This window comes from Cheilinus undulatus, linkage group 8 (assembly GCF_018320785.1).
Source record: "Cheilinus undulatus linkage group 8, ASM1832078v1, whole genome shotgun sequence".
Taxonomy (NCBI): Eukaryota; Metazoa; Chordata; class Actinopteri; order Labriformes; family Labridae; genus Cheilinus; species Cheilinus undulatus.
Window position 1 is genome coordinate 54,188,222 of NC_054872.1, and position 21,818 is coordinate 54,210,039.

At 42.9% G+C, this 21,818-nt stretch overlaps 1 protein-coding gene across 1 annotated transcript in view; it reads right to left on the reverse strand.

The window, feature by feature from the left end:
- tg (thyroglobulin) overlaps positions 1-21,818 on the reverse strand; it is a 55,165-nt gene that overhangs the window by 9,388 nt on the left and 23,959 nt on the right. Inside the window, exons 17-39 of the mRNA XM_041794315.1 lie at positions 21,651-21,812; positions 21,387-21,575; positions 18,486-18,613; positions 17,933-18,080; positions 17,597-17,755; positions 17,356-17,499; positions 14,936-15,100; positions 14,743-14,847; positions 14,380-14,489; positions 11,368-11,473; positions 10,991-11,254; positions 10,834-10,920; positions 10,610-10,669; positions 10,100-10,237; positions 9,834-10,010; positions 9,048-9,162; positions 8,664-8,743; positions 5,741-5,887; positions 3,667-3,732; positions 2,540-2,674; positions 2,253-2,435; positions 1,973-2,177; positions 638-725 (exon numbers count right to left, since the gene is read on the reverse strand). Coding sequence (XP_041650249.1) covers positions 638-725; positions 1,973-2,177; positions 2,253-2,435; positions 2,540-2,674; positions 3,667-3,732; positions 5,741-5,887; positions 8,664-8,743; positions 9,048-9,162; positions 9,834-10,010; positions 10,100-10,237; positions 10,610-10,669; positions 10,834-10,920; positions 10,991-11,254; positions 11,368-11,473; positions 14,380-14,489; positions 14,743-14,847; positions 14,936-15,100; positions 17,356-17,499; positions 17,597-17,755; positions 17,933-18,080; positions 18,486-18,613; positions 21,387-21,575; positions 21,651-21,812 — 3,161 coding nt within the window. The remainder of the gene's footprint in view (positions 1-637; positions 726-1,972; positions 2,178-2,252; positions 2,436-2,539; positions 2,675-3,666; positions 3,733-5,740; positions 5,888-8,663; positions 8,744-9,047; positions 9,163-9,833; positions 10,011-10,099; positions 10,238-10,609; positions 10,670-10,833; positions 10,921-10,990; positions 11,255-11,367; positions 11,474-14,379; positions 14,490-14,742; positions 14,848-14,935; positions 15,101-17,355; positions 17,500-17,596; positions 17,756-17,932; positions 18,081-18,485; positions 18,614-21,386; positions 21,576-21,650; positions 21,813-21,818) is intronic.

Sequence of the window (21,818 nt, forward strand, 5' to 3'; positions counted from 1 at the left end):
GATGCGAGAAAAAAATTCTAAATCAAGAGTTTTGAAGGTGAACTATGAGATAAAATTCAAATTCATACGTTTAAAAGGTCAAAATATAAGATCAAATTCATAAAATTCTAAAAATTAGATAAAATTAAAAATGTTGAGTTAAAGGTCCAAAGATGAGAAAAAAAGGAAAAAGATTTTAAATCCAAAAGGTTAATATTTGGGATTCAAATTCAAATTCATGGATTAAAAATGTTAAAATATTAATTTAAATGGTGAATTTAAAAGGTCAAAATATGATCTAAAAAGTCAAAACCATAACTTTAAGTCATAATTGTGAGATGCAAATCAGAAAATAGAAATGGAAACACAGTCCTGACTTTTTATCTTTTTTTTTAACTCTTTATTCTTTCTCATTTCATGACTCAACAAGGATATTTACTCGTCCAGGTTAGGTTTACATTGTTATACTGGAGGAAATCTGCAGACCTCATACTGGTGGGCCAGTTAGAATAAAAACATGATCTGGTGGGCCGGGTAGAACTGTGCCACAGGCACCCGCTCTCTCTCCTCATGGGGACTGGTGGAACTAGGACCACGTCTGTTTTCTAGAGTTGTAGCTGACAGAATGGACTCTGCTCAGAGCAGGATGTGGACTCACCTGGGTGGCAGGTGTGAAGATGTTGAGGTAGAGACAATCCTCGCTGGAGGCTTCAGACTCCACGTCACCGGGCTGAATACAGCTGGGACTGAAACGCAGACACATTCACAGGATCCCACCGTTTATTCTACAGCCAAAACCAAGACACAGGTCTGTTTTCTGAAGACGGTTTAAAAAGACGGAACAAGCTGCCCTCATGGCAGTTTGATAAAACTGAGGATCAGGAAACAGGCAACAGATAACCGGTAGTGTTTCTGGTCTCATCTCTCTTTTTAAACCATTTCTGGATCGATTACATTCTTCGACAGGACTCTGGTCAGGGTTTTTAAATCCCAACATGTGGCTCTTTCATGTCTTCATTTAATAAATAACTATTATCCACCAGAGGGCCTCAAAAACAGGAAAACCTGGACCTCAGTAATAAGTCCCATTAATCTGTAGGTTTCTCACACTTGTACAGGAGGCTTTGATTGCCAAACTTTATTTTATTGTCCTTGTATTTCCATTGCCCTTATTTGTATTTTTTTGCCCCTTTTTTCTTTTGCCACTTCTGATCAACTTTGCTGCTTTAATCACATTTTTGCCCCTTCTTGCCCTTTTAATCTACCTTTTGCCATGAAAAACCACTTGTTTCCTTATATTTTGCCACTTCTTTTGCCCCCATTTCCCCCATTTTTGCCATTTTTATCCCATTTTTGGCATTTTTCACCATTTTTGCCACTTTTCACCTATTAAAGCTACCTTTTGCCATGAATGGCGCGGTATTTTCCAGCACTGAGGCTATGGCGCGGTATTTTCCAATACTGAGGCTATGGCGAGGTATTTTCCAGCACTGAGGCTATGGCGAGGTATTTTCCAGCACTGAGGCTATGGCGAGGTATTTTCCAGCACTGAGGCTATGGCGCGGTATTTTCCAGCACTGAGGCTATGGCGCGGTATTTTCCAGCACTGAGGCTATGGCGAGGTATTTTCCAGCACTGAGGCTATGGCGAGGTATTTTCCAGCACTGAGGCTATGGCGAGGTATTTTCCAGCACTGAGGCTATGGCGCGGTATTTTCCAATACTGAGGCTATGGCGAGGTATTTTCCAGCACTGAGGCTATGGCGAGGGCTGAGTGTCGCTGGTTTGGAGTCTTTCTGCAGCGGTGGGTTTTTGTCTTGAATATCAGACTGAATGAACCGGGGCAGAGCTGTTTTCCAGGTTTTACTTTGGCGGTCAACAGGAAACAGCTTGTTACTTTATTTTGTATTTCTCATTTCAAAATAAAAGTTGGCTCATGTTTCCACTTTTGAGGCTGAGCTCAAACGATGTTTTAGTCAACAGACGGCGTTTACCGGGGCTTGGTGGCGTCCCAGGCTCCTGTCCAATCAGGCGGCTGAGCTGCTTCAAAGCGGAGCGATCCGATTGGTGGACGGGCGTACGGAACTCCCAGGAACTGAACCACTGACTTCCTGTCTGAGCCAAGCGTTGTTTCCACGGCAACACCCTGCAGCGTGCCGTGGCCTGGGATGGAGATGAAGGTAACCGACGGCAACCGCTCTGAAGAGGAGAAACGTCACAGATTTGAGCAGATTTAAACACTCCTCGCTATTCTATACGCCCTGATTGGCTTACCTGTTCTCAGGTACACCAGGGGGGCGGGCTCTCTAATGACCAGTCTGCAAGAGGAGGAGGGGCTGTTTGAGGAGGGGGCGGAGCTTAGTCCACAGGCCGTGGTGTCGGGGTAGAGGATGCAGCGAGTGTTAGACTCCACCTCACTGAGAGAGGTGGCCACACAAGACTCCGCCTCCTGGCAGGCTTAACCAGGAAGAGGAGGCGTTTCAGTCACACATCGCCACATTCTGTTCAAACTTTATTTGAATACGTTCTAGAGCATTAACAGTGTTTCTGGGAGACATTACCATGGAGACACCAGTCCCTGGTCTTGTCCTGGTCTGTGGCGACGTCTTGGCTCACGTGAATGACATCATAGGTAGAGACGGACGGGTCGATGAGGACCGAAGACTCAGAGAGGAGACGCCACTGATCCAGAGACACTGAGGACGTAAAGACACTGGGATTGGCTGGTTGCAGTCATGTGATCCAGAGGGTCTGCTGGGGGTCAGGAAGTGAGGACAGCCAATAGAAAAGAGGAAATACCCAGTCCTGTAGACCTCCTAGTGTGGTCGATCCAGATGAAGATAGACCAGAGTCTAGAGGGGTCCAGTCCTGATCTAAGAGTCTAGAGGAGTCTAGTCCTGATCTAAGAGTCTAGAGGAGTCTAGTCCTGATCTAAGAGTCTAGAGGAGTCTAGTCCTGATCTAAGTGTCCAGAGGAGTCTAGTCCTGATCTAAGAGTCTAGAGGAGTCTAGTCCTGATCTAAGAGTCCAGAGGAGTCTAGTCCTGATCTAAGAGTCCAGAGGAGTCTAGTCCTGATCTAAGAGTCCAGAGGAGTCTAGTCCTGATCTAAGAGTCTAGAGGAGTCTAGTCCTGATCTAAGAGTCTAGAGGAGTCTAGTCCTGATCTAAGAGTCCAGAGGAGTCTAGTCCTGATCTAAGAGTCTAGAGGAGTCTAGTCCTGATCTAAGAGTCCAGAGGAGTCCAGTCCTGATCTGATAAAACCCCCACGGCTGTATGATCTTTTTCAGGTTTTAGAAAAATGACTCACAGATCATTTATGACCAGCAGACAGCAGTAGGGGAGACTGGGGGCAGTTGTAACAGTTTTCACATTTTCCTTTATAACTCACAGATTACCGGGAACACACGCCATTTTGAAAAATCAGAAACATCTATTTTTGCACTAGTTAATAAAGCTATTGCTGTATTTTAATACATAAAGGCATGACTGTTCTGGTCAGTTCAATCAAAGAGGTCAGGGGTTACAACTGCCCCCAGTCTCCCCTACATCCTCGTTTAGCTCCGTTCTGTTAAAAATAGGGAATGTTGTGAGTTTGAACTAAAAACGGTTCTGACTGAATCATGATCCTAGATTTAGAATCAGACCCCTAATGCTAATGCTAACGCTAACAGCTGTAGTTGCAGACTTACCCTTGTTCTTCAGTGGCGGCAGCTTGAACGGAGGACAGAGAGCCGGAGAGGAAGTCCACTGATTCACTGAACACACAAACACACAACATTACACTCTGTGCTTCTGTGTAGAGGGTTATGTCAGCGTGCAGGTCAGGACAAAACAGAAGGACAGGGACATTTAGTGTTTCAGTCTGACCTACCTGCTGTCTCATAATGCACCTGCCTGATCTTCTAAAGCCTAGAGGACCTAGTGGGACCAGGTGAGAGCTTAGATGGACAGGTAGGAGCCTGATCTTCTAAAGCCTAGAGGACCTAGTGGGACCAGGTGAGAGCTTAGATGGACAGGTAGGAGCCTGATCTACTAAAGCCTAGAGGACCTAGTGGGACCAGGTGAGAGCTTAGATGGACAGGTAGGAGCCTGATCTACTAAAGCCTAGAGGACCTAGTGGGACCAGGTGAGAGCTTAGATGAACAGGTAGGAGCCTGATCTACTAAAGCCTAGAGGACCTAGTGGGACCAGGTGAGAGCTTAGATGAACAGGTAGGAGCCTGATCTACTAAAGCCTAGAGGACCTAGTGGGACCAGGTGAGAGCTTAGATGAACAGGTAGGAGCCTGATCTACTAAAGCCTAGAGGACCTAGTGGGACCAGGTGAGAGCTTAGATGGACAGGTAGGAGCCTGATCTACTAAAGCCTAGAGGACCTAGTGGGACCAGGTGAGAGCTTAGATGGACAGGTAGGAGCCTGATCTACTTAAGCCTAGAGGACCTAGTGGGACCAGGTGAGAGCTTAGATGAACAGGTAGGAGCCTGATCTACTAAAGCCTAGAGGACCTAGTGGGACCAGGTGAGAGCTTAGATGGACAGGTAGGAGCTTCCAGCAAAGCGGCTTAAAACAGGCCAGTCTGTTTAATGCTAATTTAACCCTTTAAAGCCTGTTGTATCATATTAGATAAATACTTTTATGATCATAAAAATCTGATAAATATAAATACATACAATCTGATAAATCAGTGTTACTCAACCAAAGAGCCAAATAGTTGAAAAATACCTCTGCAAGAGCCACAATCTAAGAGGTGGAAAGTGGCAAAAACAGCTTGAAGTCGCATCAACTAAAAGTTAAAGGAGGCAAAAATGTTCAAAAAGCAACAAAAAAAGGCAAAAATGTGATAAAAGTGGCAAAAAGAAGAGGCAAAAACAGGTAAAAAAAGAGGAAACAAGTGGTACCAAATGACAAAAGGCAGCTTAAAAGGATGAAAATGGGGAAGAAAAAATTGTGAAAAAGGGCAAAAATGGGATTAAAGTGGCAAAAAATGGGTAAAACTTAAAAAGGGGCAAAAATGGGCCAAAAAGTGGATAAAAAAGTGGTATTTAATGGCTAAAAGTAAATTTAATGGATGAAAAATGGTGAAAAATGGTGAAAAAGGGCAAAAGGTTTCCCTTTTCTGAGGTTTTCTGAGGAATATTTCAAATTAAGACATAAAAGAGCCACATGTTGAGTATCACTGTGATAAATGATAAAAATGTCAAGTGGATTATCAGTTACCAGAAACACCTGATGTACCAAAAATGAGATAAAAAAATACGTTAAATTTTATGTAAATTTGGATTTTTAGGGGATTTCATCAGAAAGTAAAATAAACATCTCAATTCCCAAAAAATTAGAATTTTCTGGCTATAATTAGTGTTTTCAGGCTTTAAAGGGTTAAAATGAACCGTTTCTATACATACATGATGAGCCCAGCCTGATAGCATTCGTTTTTAATGTCGCACTGCTGATGTTATTTAAAGGAAAGGCTGATTTAGACTTTTTGTAGTTTGATTTTAATATTCAAAATAATGTCAATATTTAATGATGATATATATTTAAAAACCTGGATTCATCTCATCAGGACAGAGGAACCTGTAGATTATTATAAATGCAATTTTTCCTTGTTTTTTAAACCGTAAATATAAATTCATCTTCTAGCAATAGATCCATAAATGAATAATTATAAAATTAAATAAATAAATACAGAATAAAATGTTGGAATATGCACTGTATTTTAAAAATACGGTGGATATGTCTCTGTTTACTGAACGAGTCCTCAGTACCGGGTTTCTGGTACCATCCGAAGGGGTCTGGTGAGGTCTTCACGGCAGACGGTGCACAGTCCTGGCTCCTCCACATGGTGGCGTCATCTTCACCACAGGTCTGAACGCCCAGACTGATCAGAGACAGGCAGACCACGTCTGGACCACCTGAAGCAAGCATGTGCATGAAAAACCCAACAGGAAAAACATGGTTACCATGGAAACAGGAGAGTTGGAACATGCTGACAGAGGAGAGAGGCTGTGACTTTAAACTACAGTAATTCACAGCTGCAGACCCAGAGCCTGAACCCTCCTATGCTCTCTCCTCTTTAACATACACTGCTGTTGGTTTGACGTTAACTGGGGTTCACTGGTTGGTCAGGACCAGGACTGGGTGGTGGAGCTGGTTTTAGTGGGAGACAGGGAGATAACTGGTAAAAGTCTGACATCCAGACATTTATTTATTTATTTTCCCATCATAACAGGATGTTTAAGTCCTCATGAGTTCAACTGCTGGATCTCCTTTGACTGAGATAACAAAGCTGGATGTCCCATCATACCAGGTTACCCCTCAAGACCCTAAAAATGACCTAATTCCAAAAAAGCTGGAGCGCTGGGTAAAATGAAATTAAAACAGAAGTCAGTTATTCACAATAGAGAGAAAAGGCATAATCAGAGGTTAAACTGAGACGTTTTAACATTTCAGGAAAATATGAGCTCATTTTGGATTTGATGGCAGCAACACGTCTCAGAAAAGTTGGGACGGGGAAACGAAAGAATGGGAAAGAGGTCCTAATAAAAACAGCTGGAGGAAAATTTTACAGCTATTGAGATTATTAACAGGTCTGAAACATGACTGGGTATAAAAGGAGCATTTTAGAGAGGCAGAGTCTCTCAGAAGTAAAGATGGGCAGAGGTCCACCAATCTGAGAAAAAGCGAGTCTAAAAACTGGAACAATTTCAGAAAAATGTTCCTCAATGTAAAACAGCTAAGACTCTGAATCTCCTCCATCTACAGTCCAAAATCTCATCAAAGATTCAGAGATTCTGGAGAAATCTCTGAGAGCAAGGGACAAGGCTGAGAGGGCCCTCAGGGGCCCTCAGGGGCCACGGCATTAAAAACAGGCATGATTCTGTAGTGAAATCCCTGCATGGGCTCAGGAACATGCCAGAAATCATCGTCTGTCAACACAGTTGGCCGTGCCATCCACCCACAAATGCAAATTAAAGGTGCAGTGTGTAGAATTTGGCATTTTAGCGACATCTAGCGTTCAGATTTCAGAATGAGCCGATCTGTTACCAAAACGTCACGTCACTAAGCGACGAGAGCCTGTGAAGACCAGAAAGGATGGTGAGCCGGACGTCATTTACATCAGCGACGAGGTGAGGCTTTATTCATTCATGTTTGTAACCGTTATTTTTATAGATTATAGGTCAGTCTTCTTCTCCACCTGCCTTTCAGGTAGCTTTCAGGACTGGCGGGCAGAGGGCGAGGGCGACCCACGGTAATTTAACATTAAAAAGCTTTTTTCTAATTTTGTAAAAAGAAAACGAAGGTTTAAAGGGGATGATTGTGCACTGATTTTAACATACTTCACATAAATATATAAACATTATATCCCATTTACACCGTTTCTGTTTGGCGAAATGCAGCCAAATTCTACACATTGCACCTTTAACCTCCTGAGACCTGAGCCTTTGTTAGGAAAGCATTTTCAGTTTCTCCCACTTATTTGGGATAAATACTGTATGATAAGTATGTATGTATGTAAATATGATCATGTATGTATGATAATAATGTATGATAATACATCATCATCAGCATCATAGGGACTATGCTACAGAGCAGGGTTACTCAACCAAAGAGCCACATGAAAATACTGTTGCAAGAGCCACAATCTAAGAGGTAAAAAGTGGCAAAAACAGCTGGAAGTAGGAAAGATGGAACCAGAGGAAAGATGGAAAACTGTTCTGTGGTCAGAGGAAAGATGGAAAACTGTTCTGTGGTCAGAGGAAAGATGGAAAACTGTTCTGTGGTCAGAGGAAAGATGGAAAACTGTTCTGTGGTCAGAGGAAAGATGGAAAACTGTTCTGTGGTCAGAGGAAACATGGAAAACTGTTCTGTGGTCAGAGGAAAGATGGAAAACTGTTCTGTGGTCAGAGGAAAGATGGAAAACTGTTCTGTGGTCAGAGGAAAGATGGAAAACTGTTCTGTGGTCAGAGGAAACATGGAAAACTGTTCTGTGGTCAGAGGAAAGATGGAAAACTGTTCTGTGGTCAGCGGAAAGATGGAAAACTGTTCTGTGGTCAGAGGAAAGATGGAAAACTGCTCTGTGGTCAGAGGAAAGATGGAAAACTGTTCTGTGGTCAGAGGAAAGATGGAAAACTGTTCTGTGGTCAGAGGAAAGATGGAAAACTGCTCTGTTGTCAGAGGAAAGATGGAAAACTGCTCTGTGGTCAGAGGAAAGATGGAAAACTGTTCTGTGGTCAGAGGAAAGATGGAAAACTGTTCTGTGGTCAGAGGAAAGATGGAAAACTGTTCTGTGGTCAGAGGAAACATGGAAAACTGTTCTGTGGTCAGAGGAAAGATGGAAAACTGTTCTGTGGTCAGAGGAAAGATGGAAAACTGTTCTGTGGTCAGCGGAAAGATGGAAAACTGTTCTGTGGTCAGAGGAAAGATGGAAAACTGTTCTGTGGTCAGCGGAAAGATGGAAAACTGTTCTGTGGTCAGAGGAAATCAGACGCCGTGTCCTGTGGACTAAAGAGGATCTGGAGCATCCAGCTGGTTCTCCTGGCTCAGGTCTAAAGCCTGCATCTCTGATGGGATGGGGTTACAGTTCTAAATAAACTACAGTTAGATGTGAGTTTTAAAGCTTTATTTTCTGCAGGATATTTTTCATAGTAATTGTTTATTTTGGTGTTGATGAAGCGGCGTCAGCGCTACCTGGTGATTGGGCATCTCTGATGAAGCCGATTCCACGGCAGCAAGGATCCTCGTCACAGCGCCGCTCACACTCCCTGAACCTGAACGCACGCAGGGGTCAAAGGTCAAATACTCCACTTCAACATGTCAAGATTAAAGAAACTCATAGAAAAGCAGATAGAAATGAAATAATGCTGATATGATGTGTCTGTGTTGGTAATTCATTGATTTTGATTATGAACAATCACAGGAAAACTCCACTTTAACCATTTCTGATGATTCCCTCCTCTCTACACACCTGTCCTGTTATATTGATGCATTTTCAGGAATTTTACACTCAGAGGGACTAACAGCATCAGTCAGTCACAAACTTCTGCTGCTTTAGAGAGCGTTAGAGTGTTTTACCCGTCAGACAGCGGAGTGTTTCCCGCCACGCTGACTCGGCTGCGTACAGAATAAGAAACCATCTTCTGGAAGGAAACCCTCTCATAGAAACTCTTCACAGCTCCGGAAAGATCCACTGAAAACACAATTAAAGGGTTAACACAGAGACCTGGTCTCACTGGTGGAGCTCTGCTGCTGGACTTCAGGATCTGTGGGATCTAGAAAGTGTGCAGGAGTTTTCCTAAATTATTTTAAGATCCCTCTCTGCCCTACAGCCTGACCTTCAGCAGCGACCTTCTGTGGCTTACCCTCCTTAAACATCTCTGATACAGCCTCTGAGAACAGCCTGACCTTTCACCTTTGACCTTCTGTGGCTTACCCTCCTTAAACATCTCTGATACAGCCTCTGAGAACAGCCTGACCTTTCACCTTTGACCTTCTGTGGCTTACCCTCCTTAAACATCTCTGATACAGCCTCTGAGAACAGCCTGACCTTTCACCTTTGACCTTCTGTGGCTTACCCTCCTTAAACATCTCTGATACAGCCTCTGAGAACAGCCTGACCTTTCACCTTTGACCTTCTGTGGCTTACCCTCCTTAAATATCTCTGATACAGCCTCTGAGAACAAGCGAGTCAGGGAGAATTAGAAAAGAAGAGGAGACAGACTGAAGCGTTCACGTCTCCACCCCCCGTCTTGTATGTTCCTGCGGTTAATCCCAGTTCTCTGTGGAGCAGGCGTCCCATACGAAGCAGAAACCCAGACCGGTTCATCCTGACAGCCTGGTATCAGCAGCCAGGCTCCTTACCTTTCTTGCTGTAGGTGTTTTTAGGTGTTCGGTCCAGCAGGAGGGGACAGGGGCGTCTCAGAGGTTTGTCGTAAGCGCCGCACACTCTGCTGTCTGGCGTCAGAGAGCACCTGAAAAATCCAGGTGAGTCCGAGTCTCTGAGGTCAGCGATGGAGCATAGCGGCTCTGAATCACAGCCTGAGACCCAAACACACACAATTAGCACTGTGTGAATAAAAACAGGACAAATAAGATATTCAAAGATCTCTGAGGGCTGTCAGACGTACGTGTGAGGCACCAGAGCAAAGCCTGCTGGGAGTTGTAGTTATTCTTGTTGAGCAGGAAGGAGAGGACGGAGAGGTTCCTCTGAGGATCCACCAGAACGTCGTCTTCTGATAGAGACTCAAACTTCTGCTGAACCGAAGCTGACCAGACACAAAGACTTAACGTTAGATTTTATCCTTAATAACGAGTCTAAAATAATGAGTTTAAGATTAGAGTGCTGTTTAACTGATTATTATTATTAACGAGTGATTTTAGTCACTCTTAAATTGATCCAGTCAATCTCTGCTCTCTGACTTCTGTCCTGATATTATCAACGGCGCCATAATAAAGCTCACAGAGCGCTGCATCTCTCTGCTGGCAGCACTGACCCTGTTCTACCTCTGAAGACAGCAGAGCGGATCCCTTAACCCCCGTTCACACCTCTGTGACGTCCAGAGTCACAGCAGCGATAACACCGCGGCTTTACAGGGAGTTTAAACTGATGAACGTGTGGAAATGTTTTTAATACGAACCATCCAGGGGAGGACTGAGCTCTGCTGCTGAGCAGGAAGAAGAACCAACAGCTGCTCTATCTGTAAACAAACAAACAAACAAACAAACAAACAAACAAAGCAGTCAGGAACCACTAGAGCTTAAAAACGATGTTTACTCGGCTGTCTGGTCCGTAACTGTGAGTCTTTCTCTCAGATTTGTGTGACTGCAGAGACAGAGGTGTTAAACCGCTGCTTGTTGTTACCTGTGCTCAGGTAGACGGCCTGGAAGGTGACGATGGAGGCCTGGTAGTCCTTCTTGTTCTTGCTGTCGCCGGGCAGAGCAGAATCAGCTGAAACAAACCGACCAATGAGGACCCGCTCCTACTGATGCTAGTTTAACTTCAGAGTGTAGTTTCTTACTGATGGTGAACTTTTGTCCTCCGAAGTCAAACACAAAGCTCTTCTGCTGCTCGTTGTACGTAAGCCCCGCCCCACAGATACGATTGGCTTTTCCCTGCCCGGTCACATCCCAGTCCTGGTCCTCGCACATCAAGACTGACGGAGCTCTCAGCCAACCACAGAGCAGAGAGGAGAACACCTGAGTCCTGAACACGCCTGAGTCTGCCTTCTTCACCGACATCCTCACGAAACTCTGCTGCTGCTGACGTAAGGAAAACTCCGCCCCTTCAGACACAAACACATGCTTAGTTTAACACTCCAGAACAAGCTGATGGCTAAATCAAAGTTTGCTTTTATTTTATCTACAGTAAGTCATCCAGATGCCACAATTACTGTACCTTTCTTCCTGATGACCTGTACATCTGAAGCTCCGCCCCTTATTCTCACAGAGCAGCTCATCCAATCAAACAGCTCTGCCTGGGGATTACCCAGAAACCCACTGGTCTGAGAAAGAAAATTCAGGTGAAATCAGAAATTTAGTTCTTTTGGGATGAGCCACTGAAAGAACAAATATTGAAAAATATCGGTGATATCGATAAAAGCATGTTTATTATCATAACTGTCCTTTATTGGCCACTTTAGGAAAAGAGGGCGGAGCTGGTAAGGAGTGAGGGAACCCCTCTCTTTGCCAGATCCACTCGCTTTCTAAACGTAGTCAACTATGGCCTTTGGCAAAAACGGAGAGATAAAGACCCAACATCCCAAGCTTCATCAACAAAACATTCCATCCTCTACCTCTGATGATGTCATCCTCAAAGACTTTAGAAAGATGACCTCATTCTTAATAAAACATTCCATCCTCTACCTCTGATGATGTCATCCTGTGTGCCTTTAGAAAGATAAGCTCATTCTTAATAAAACATTCCATCCTCTACCTCTGATGATGTCATCCTGTGTGCCTTTAGAAAGATGACCTCATTCTAATAAAACATTCCATCCTCTACCTCTGATGATGTCATCCTGTGTGCCTTTAGAAAGATGACCTCATTCTAATAAAACATTCCATCCTCTACCTCTGATGATGTCATCCTGTGTGCCTTTAGAAAGATGACCTCATTCTTAATAAAACATTCCATCCTCTACCTCTGATGATGTCATCCTGTGTGCCTTTAGAAAGATGACCAAATTCTTAATAAAACATTCCATCCTCTACCTTTGATGATGTCATCCTGTGTGCCTTTAGAAAGATGACCTCATTCTTAATAAAACATTCCATCCTCTACCTCTGATGATGTCATCCTGAGTGCCTTTAGAAAGATGACCTCATTCTTAATAAAACATTCCATCCTCTACCTCTGATGATGTCATCCTGTGTGCCTTTAGAAAGATGACCTCATTCTTAAGAAAACATTCCATCCTCTACCTTTGATGATGTCTTCCTCTAAGACTTTAGAAAGATGACCTCATTCTTAATAAAACATTCCATCCTCTACCTTTGATGATGTCTTCCTCTAAGACTTTAGAAAGATGACCTCATTCTTAATAAAACATTCCATCCTCAACATTTGATGATGTCATTTTCTAAGACTCTAGAAAGATGACCTCATTCTTAATAAAACATTTCATCCTCTACCTATGATGATGTCATCCTCTAAGACTTTAGAAAGATAAGCTCATTCTTAATAAAACATTTCATCCTCTACCTTTGATGATGTCATCCTGTGTGCCTTTAGAAAGATGACCTCATTCTTAATAAAACATTCCATCCTCTACCTTTGATTATGTCATCCTCTAAGACTTTAGAAAGATAAGCTCATTCTTAATAAAACATTCCATCCTCTACCTCTGATGATGTCATCCTATGTGCCGTTAGAAAGATGACCTCATTCTAATAAAACATTCCATCCTCTACCTCTGATGATGTCATCCTGTGTGCCTTTAGAAAGATGACCTCATTCTAATAAAACATTCCATCCTCTACCTCTGATGATGTCATCCTGTGTGCCTTTAGAAAGATGACCTCATTCTAATAAAACATTCCATCCTCTACCTCTGATGATGTCATCCTGTGTGCCTTTAGAAAGATGACCTCATTCTAATAAAACATTCCATCCTCTACCTCTGATGATGTCATCCTGTGTGCCTTTAGAAAGATGACCTCATTCTTAATAAAACATTCCATCCTCTACCTCTGATGATGTCATCCTGTGTAAGCCTTTAGAAAGGTGACCTCATTCTTAATAAAACATTCCATCCTCTACCTCTGATGATGTCATCCTGTGTGCCTTTAGAAAGATGACCTCATTCTAATAAAACATTCCATCCTCTACCTCTGATGATGTCATCCTGTGTGCCTTTAGAAAGATGACCTCATTCTAATAAAACATTCCATCCTCTACCTCTGATGATGTCATCCTGTGTGCCTTTAGAAAGATGACCTCATTCTAATAAAACATTCCATCCTCTACCTCTGATGATGTCATCCTGTGTGCCTTTAGAAAGATGACCTCATTCTTAATAAAACATTCCATCCTCTACCTTTGATTATGTCATCCTCTAAGACTTTAGAAAGATAAGCTCATTCTTAATAAAACATTCCATCCTCTACCTCTGATGATGTCATCCTATGTGCCGTTAGAAAGATGACCTCATTCTTAATAAAACATCCCATTCTCTACCTCTGATGATGTCATCCTGTGTGCCTTTAGAAAGATGACCTCATTCTAATAAAACATTCCATCCTCTACCTCTGATGATGTCATCCTGTGTGCCTTTAGAAAGATGACCTCATTCTAATAAAACATTCCATCCTCTACCTCTGATGATGTCATCCTGTGTGCCTTTAGAAAGATGACCTCATTCTAATAAAACATTCCATCCTCTACCTCTGATGATGTCATCCTGTGTGCCTTTAGAAAGATGACCTCATTCTAATAAAACATTCCATCCTCTACCTCTGATGATGTCATCCTGTGTGCCTTTAGAAAGATGACCTCATTCTAATAAAACATTCCATCCTCTACCTCTGATGATGTCATCCTGTGTGCCTTTAGAAAGATGACCTCATTCTAATAAAACATTCCATCCTCTACCTCTGATAATGTCATCCTGTGTGCCTTTAGAAAGATGACCTCATTTTTATAAAACATTCCATCCTCTACCTTTGATGATGTCACCCTCTAAAGCCTTTAGAATGATGATGTCATCAGAGCTCCTAATACATTGAAAACATCTTGGAGATGTGTGCAGCCAGGTGAAATGTTGCCCCGGCCCCTGCAGAGGGGCGTGCCTTGAGTTTTTCCACCACGTCTGACACAGCAGCACTGATGCATGGAGCATGAAGAAGGCGTTCCACTGTAGACTATGAGCTCAGCTAATGTGTGGTGTGTGTTTCTAAGTTTGGTGTTTACCTGCACAGAGGTGTTGCACTGTGTGTTGAGGGTGTGGGTGCTATACAGCTCACACTGAGTCTGTCTGTTGGAGAGCGCCACATGGTGGCAGGACAGCTCTGCTGCACACGCTGAGAGAGAGAAACACAGATCAGTGACGCCACATCTACCTGTGGAGGACATTTTTACCTGAGTCTAAGGGTCGTTTCATATTCTCTGGATCTGAGTACACCTGAACTAAACATCCAGGTCATTAAGTCAGAGACAACACAAGCATACTCTGACACCAAGTCCAAGTCCACTTGGAGGGGTCTAAGGCACAGTCCATCTGGATTTCAACATCAATTTAATCAATTAAAACAATAAGATCCATGACAGTATTACCTTTGACACAGGAAGTGAGGTCAGAGGTCATGGTCTGCAGCACGTCAGCGTCCTCTGCTCCAACAGAAACATCTGACCCAGGAACCGCCTCAAACCTGCTGAGAACTGGAACACAAACGCACCACAAGGTCAGCACACGCCCCAGCCTCTGACGTGGTCAACATCTGCTCTGTGATTGGCTGCTGGGACTTACCTGAGCATTCTGCATCCGTCAGAGGTTTCTCACTGCTCGTCCACTCAATCCGCGCCCCCTTGCTGCTAACACACAACCACCTGCCGGATAGGAAGTCAGGCTGTGCTGGCAGGAAGCGGCCTTCCTCTGAACAGCGCAGACCCCGCCTCTGACACTCGGTCACACCTGATACACGCCGCAGAAACACGGTTAACACACGCTCCTCCTCGGCTGAAGATCTGTTTTACCCTCAAGCTCAGAGAACATTTCTGACCTGAACAGACTTAGAGTTTTTAAAATTAACAAAATACACACCAACTTTTAATTTCTCTATGCGTATGAAAATTTACATTTTATAAAAAAAACACTGACTCAGCAAAAAAGGAGGCAAATAAACACAGGATTTAAATTCATTGTTTTGTGTTATAAATGTGCTGCCCACTTTTTTCATATCTGTTAACTTCACTAGCAGCCCACAGCTGAAATTCACTGCTGCTCCAATCAGGGAGGTCACTGTGATACCAGAGGATTGTGGGTAATGAAGTGCTGTTGACCAAGATCATAAATAAACCATGCTTTTGTTAAAATGAGGCTGATTCCATGAGAAATAGTCTCCATGCACATCTGTCCTGGTCTCTCCTCTGCTAGCTCCTCGTGAGTCTACCGTCAGTAGTCGTGACATTTTGGCTAATAACTAAATCTAAAGAGCAGCATACACCGCTTTCCACATTATTAAGCCAGTGACATTTTTCTCTTATTTTCCTCGATATCAACGCAAATGACAGTCAGAACTTTTAAGTCATCAGCCGTTAGAGCATGATTCAAATGATTCTGAACAAACTTCATAATGATAACCATTATTTTTTTTACATAAAAACCTTAAAGTCACTGTTCCACATTATTAAGCAGGCCACAGGTTTCAGCAATCTGGGAAAGAAAAAGGATCTCTGCTGCTGAAAAGACTCAGATAGTGTAATGCCTTGGACAAGGAATGAAAACATGAGATATTTCAGGGAAAATTAATTGTGATCATCGTACTGTGAAGACATTAGTGTCTGACTCAGAGCACAGACGGGTTCCTGCAGATAAAGACATAATGAGGAAGGTTTCTGACAGACTGATTCATCAGGTTAAGAGAGCAGATGCTAAAATACCATTACAAAGCAAACAGGTATTTGAAGCTGCTGGTGCCTCTGGAGTCCCACCAACCTCAAGGTGTAGGATCCTCCAGAGGCTTGCAGTCGTGTATAAACCTACTATTCAGCCCCCCCTAACCAATGCTCACAAGCAGAAACGGTTGCAGTGGGCCCAGAAATACATGAAGACTCATTTTCAAACAGTCTGGTTGACTGATGAGGGCCGTGCAACCCTGGATGGTCCAGATGGAGGAGTAGTGGATGGTTGGTGGATGGCCACCATGTCCCAACAAGGCCGTGACATCAGCAAGGAGGGGGCGGAGTCATGTTCTGGGCCGGATTCATGAGGAGAGAGCTGATAGGCCCCTTTAGGGTCCCTGAAGGTGAGAAAATGACCTCGGCAAAGTATCTAGAGTTTCTGACTGACCACTTTCTTCAATGGTACAAAAAGAAGAACCGTGCCTTCTGTAGCAAAATGATCTTCATGACAATGCTCCATCTCATGCTGCAGAGAATCCCTCTGTGTCATTGGCTGCTATGGGCATAAAAGGAGAGAAACTCATGGTGTGGCCCCCATCCTCCCCTGACCTTTAACCCTACTGAGAACCTTTGGAGCATCCTCAAGCTAAAGATCTATGAGGGTGGGAGGCAGTTCACATCAGAACAGCAGCTCTGGGAGGATATTCTGACATCCTGCAAAGAAATTCAAGCAGAAACTCTCCAAAAACTCACAAGTTCAATGGATGAAGAATAGTGAAGGAGATATCAGAGAAGGGCTCCTATGTTAACATGAACGTGGCCTGTTCAGATGTTTTTGACTGAAATAGCTTTGATTTCAGTAAATATGACCTCCTGATGCTGCAGATTCAATAATGAACATTTTCACTTCTGTACAACCTATAAAATATTTAAAAACTCTGTTGTGCTTAATAATGTGGAACAGTACATTTAGAGGTTTTTACTCTTATAAAATAATGGTTATCATTATGAAGTTTGTTCAGAAACATCTGAGTTATGCTCTAACGGCTGATGACTTGAAAAATACTGTTATTTACATTAATATTTAGGAAAATAAGAGGAAAATGTCATTTGCATAATAATGTGGAAAGCAGTGCAGACTGAAGGATGTTGTGGCTGATGAGGGACAGTAGGAAGGAGGCAGTGGGCGTGTCTTACCCCCCCTACTCTTGATGACATCATAAATACATTAATAGACCCGTGATATCATAAAGGTATTTCTCTAACGTCCCACAGCAGATGAACTGGGCGGAGCTCTGGACTTTAGTTTCTCTTTAAAGGACTCACATTGATTGACAGATGATGCTCCAACAGGGGAAGAGCCTGCGGGACACTTGTTGCAGAAGTCCCGCCCCTCTTCATCCTGATAGGTTCCCTGGGGACACAGAAGACACGCCCCCTCCCTGGAGAATGTTCCAGCAGGACAGACGACTGTAGAAACAGACACAAGAGGACGCCATCAGTGTTTTTATTGGCCTGCCGGGAACGGACGCCGCGTTAACATCGCGATGGACATAAACCGACTTACGACAGCCGTCACCGCCCTCAGCCAGGCGGAAACCACGAGAACAGCCAAACGTTGGTGTCTTCCCTGAAACCAGTTTGGGCTCTGATGTCAGCATGGAGCGAATATTACCCATAACTCCCTGCACTCCCTCCAGGAGTTTGGTCTCATTCAGGAACAGACCTAAAAAAACAAAAACGACACTGATAGGTCAGAGCCGCGCCTGACTCCTGAACTAACCCCACACACTCACTTTAATTTCTGTCATGACTGTGCAGCTCTATCTGATATCTGGTTTTAAATTCTGTTGTTGATGGCGTTTGGTGGCGAGTTTCAGTGATGGCGTTGGCTTCTACTCACTGACATCATGGAGGTCAGGGAGCTCTGAGGTCGGAAGATCAGACAGGTCCGCCTTAAAGGTGATGGTCAGCCTCAGCGTGTCATCGCCGTCACACTGCAGACTGAGCGAGGAGGCGTCCCCCACCGACACGGAGCGGCCTGATGGGAGCTGAACAATGACACAGACACGACTGAAGGCTTTATTTCAGAGAGGATCTGGTTGGCTCTAAAGCTGCAGCAGGCCCATCATTTCAGGATAACTGTTCAGTAAAAACAGAACAGTCTCCCTCACATCCTGCGCCGACCTTAGCATGAAGAAGTCTTAATTACTTCAAGGATAACTACTCTGTGCCTATATTTTTATTCCTTTAATATTTCCAGCAGGTTTCACAGCCAATGAATTCCTTCATTTTGGAATTGTGGTTCTTGTCACAGCGTGGCAAATTTACTAAACAACAAAGAGGGGGAAAAGCTGTTAAAAGTAGCTTTTCTGTTTAGAGCTACTGTGTAGTTTAGAGGCATTCTGGGTCAGCTTACAGTGAAGTTTAAAGTCTCTGGTGCTATAAAGATCTACCTGTAGAGAGCTGATCCCCGTGCTCCTCATGCTGTTTAACAGCAGCGTCTGTACATCGCTGACCTGAGAGCAAGACGACGACAACAACCACAGCTGAGAGGACGCCACCGACTGCAGAGGCTGAGGGACTGAAACACAAAAACGTCAGAGTGACAAATAACTCAAAAAATACATCTTAAACAGAAAAAGGCAGATTTTCATTGTATCTAGCAAAATGTGACAATAGGAGAGGAGTTCAACTACCGTATTATAGCTAATAGAGGAGTTCAACTACCGTATTAAAGCTAATAGAGGAGTTCAACTACTGTATCATAGCTAATAGAGGAGTTCAACTACCGTTTTATAGCTAATAGAGGAGTTCAACTACCGTATTAAAGCTAATAGAGGAGTTCAACTACTGTATCATAGCTAATAGAGGAGTTCAACTACCGTATTATAGCTAATAGAGGAGTTCAACTACCGTATTAAAGCTAATAGAGGAGTTCAACTACTGTATCATAGCTAATAGAGGAGTTCAACTACCGTATTATAGCTAATAGAGGAGTTCAACTACCGTATTATAGCTAAAAGAGGAGTTCAACTACCGTATTAAAGCTAATAGAGGAGTTCAACTACTGTATCATAGCTAATAGAGGAGTTCAACTACCGTTTTATAGCTAATAGAGGAGATCAACTACCGTATTTTAGCTAATAGAGGAGTTCAACTACCGTGTTATAGCTAATAGAGGAGTTCAACTACCGTATTATAGCTAAAAGAGGAGTTCAACTACCGTATTAAAGCTAATAGAGGAGTTCAACTACTGTATCATAGCTAATAGAGGAGTTCAACTACCGTTTTATAGCTAATAGAGGAGTTCAACTACCGTGTCATAGCTAATAGAGGAGTTCAACTACCGTGTTATAGCTAATAGAGGAGTTCAACTACCGTGTTATAGCTAATAGAGGAGTTCAACTACCGTGTTATAGCTAATAGAGGAGTTCAACTACCGTGTTATAGCTAATAGAGGAGTTCAACTACCGTATTAAAGCTAATAGAGGAGTTCAACTACTGTATCATAGCTAATAGAGGAGTTCAACTACCGTTTTATAGCTAATAGAGGAGTTCAACTACCGTGTTATAGCTAATAGAGGAGTTCAACTACCGTGTTATAGCTAATAGAGGAGTTCAACTACCGTGTTATAGCTAATAGAGGAGTTCAACTACCGTGTTATAGCTAATAGAGGAGTTCAACTACCGTATTATAGCTAATAGAGGAGTTCAACTACCGTATTAAAGCTAATAGAGGAGTTCAACTACTGTATCATAGCTAATAGAGGAGTTCAACTACCGTTTTATAGCTAATAGAGGAGTTCAACTACCGTGTTATAGCTAATAGAGGAGTTCAACTACCGTGTTATAGCTAATAGAGGAGTTCAACTACCGTGTTATAGCTAATAGAGGAGTTCAACTACCGTGTTATAGCTAATAGAGGAGTTCAACTACCGTATTAAAGCTAATAGAGGAGTTCAACTACTGTATCATAGCTAATAGAGGAGTTCAACTACCGTTTTATAGCTAATAGAGGAGTTCAACTACCGTGTTATAGCTAATAGAGGAGTTCAACTACCGTGTTATAGCTAATAGAGGAGTTCAACTACCGTGTTATAGCTAATAGAGGAGTTCAACTACCGTGTTATAGCTAATAGAGGAGTTCAACTACCGTGTTATAGCTAATAGAGGAGTTCAACTACCGTATTATAGCTAATAGAGGAGTTCAACTACCGTATTAAAGCTAATAGAGGAGTTCAACTACTGTATCATAGCTAATAGAGGAGTTCAACTACCGTATTATAGCTAATAGAGGAGTTCAACTACCGTATTATAGCTAAAAGAGGAGTTCAACTACCGTATTAAAGCTAATAGAGGAGTTCAACTACTGTATCATAGCTAATAGAGGAGTTCAACTACCGTATTAAAGCTAATAGAGGAGTTCAACTACTGTATCATAGCTAATAGAGGAGTTCAACTACCGTGTTATAGCTAATAGAGGAGTTCAACTACCGTATTAAAGCTAATAGAGGAGTTCAACTACTGTATCATAGCTAATAGAGGAGTTCAACTACCGTTTTATAGCTAATAGAGGAGTTCAACTACCGTGTTATAGCTAATAGAGGAGTTCAACTACCGTGTTATAGCTAATAGAGGAGTTCAACTACCGTGTTATAGCTAATAGAGGAGTTCAACTACCGTGTTATAGCTAATAGAGGAGTTCAACTACCATGTTATAGCTAATAGAGGAGTTCAACTACCGTATCATAGCTAATAGAGGAGTTCAACTACCGTATTATAACTAATAGAGGAGTTCAACTACCGTGTTATAGCTAATAGAGGAGTTCAACTACCGTATTATAGGTAAAAGAGGAGTTCAACTACCGTATTATAGGTAAAAGAGGAGTTCAACTACCGTATGCATCATAGAGGTAAAGAAACAGCAGACTGTTCCCTGTCTGTTTAGCTGCAGAGCCTGTATCAGACACCACTCTACTGCAGCTATGGGGAGAGAATGAGGGGAGAGTGTTTTTATCTGTAAATGAGCTCATAAGGTGAATTGTTATATTTGTATTATATTTGTAAGCCCTAACCCTCAATATTAAACCAAAAAATATCTTGAATTGTTTAATTTTGTATGGGATGTATCCAGAATATATGGAAGGTAACTTTTCAAAGAAAAATCTTTTTTATGGTATAATTTTTTGAGATGCACCTATATAAAAACATCAGTAATGATGCAAATCAATCAAGTCTTCTCTGCTCTGAAGCAGGTTGTTTATGTCGTCCTGCTCATTATAAAGAACAGAGATATGAAACAGCAGTGAGGTGTTTAAAAGTGTGTAATGTTCCTTTAATTTTCTCAGTCTTACTCTGACAGGCTCCTCTCAGCGGCCCGTTGTCTCCCATCCATCGCCCACTCTCAGTCTCACACTGGAAGCTGCTGACAGGAAGAGAGCTCTGGTAACCATGGTGACAGACCAGGTCACAGCTCTGACGACCATCGACAGCAGGGCGGCACACCAGTGCACCATGGGTAATGGAGTTGGGACAGAGAGGACCTGGCGATGAGAATGAAAGCCCATCAAGTCGAACTCCTCTGTAGGAGAGATTTTTAAAATAAAACGCCCACTTACGGTCACAAGAAGGCAAACTTCCTGTCTGCCGAAGTGTCCTGGTCCCGCCCACTTCCTGTCCATCTTCAGAGACGCACCAACAGGAAGTGACATCACACTGCAGAGGGATGAAGGAGCCATCGGGGCGACACTGGGAACCTTTCAGCTCACACCAGCTGGGACCTGAAC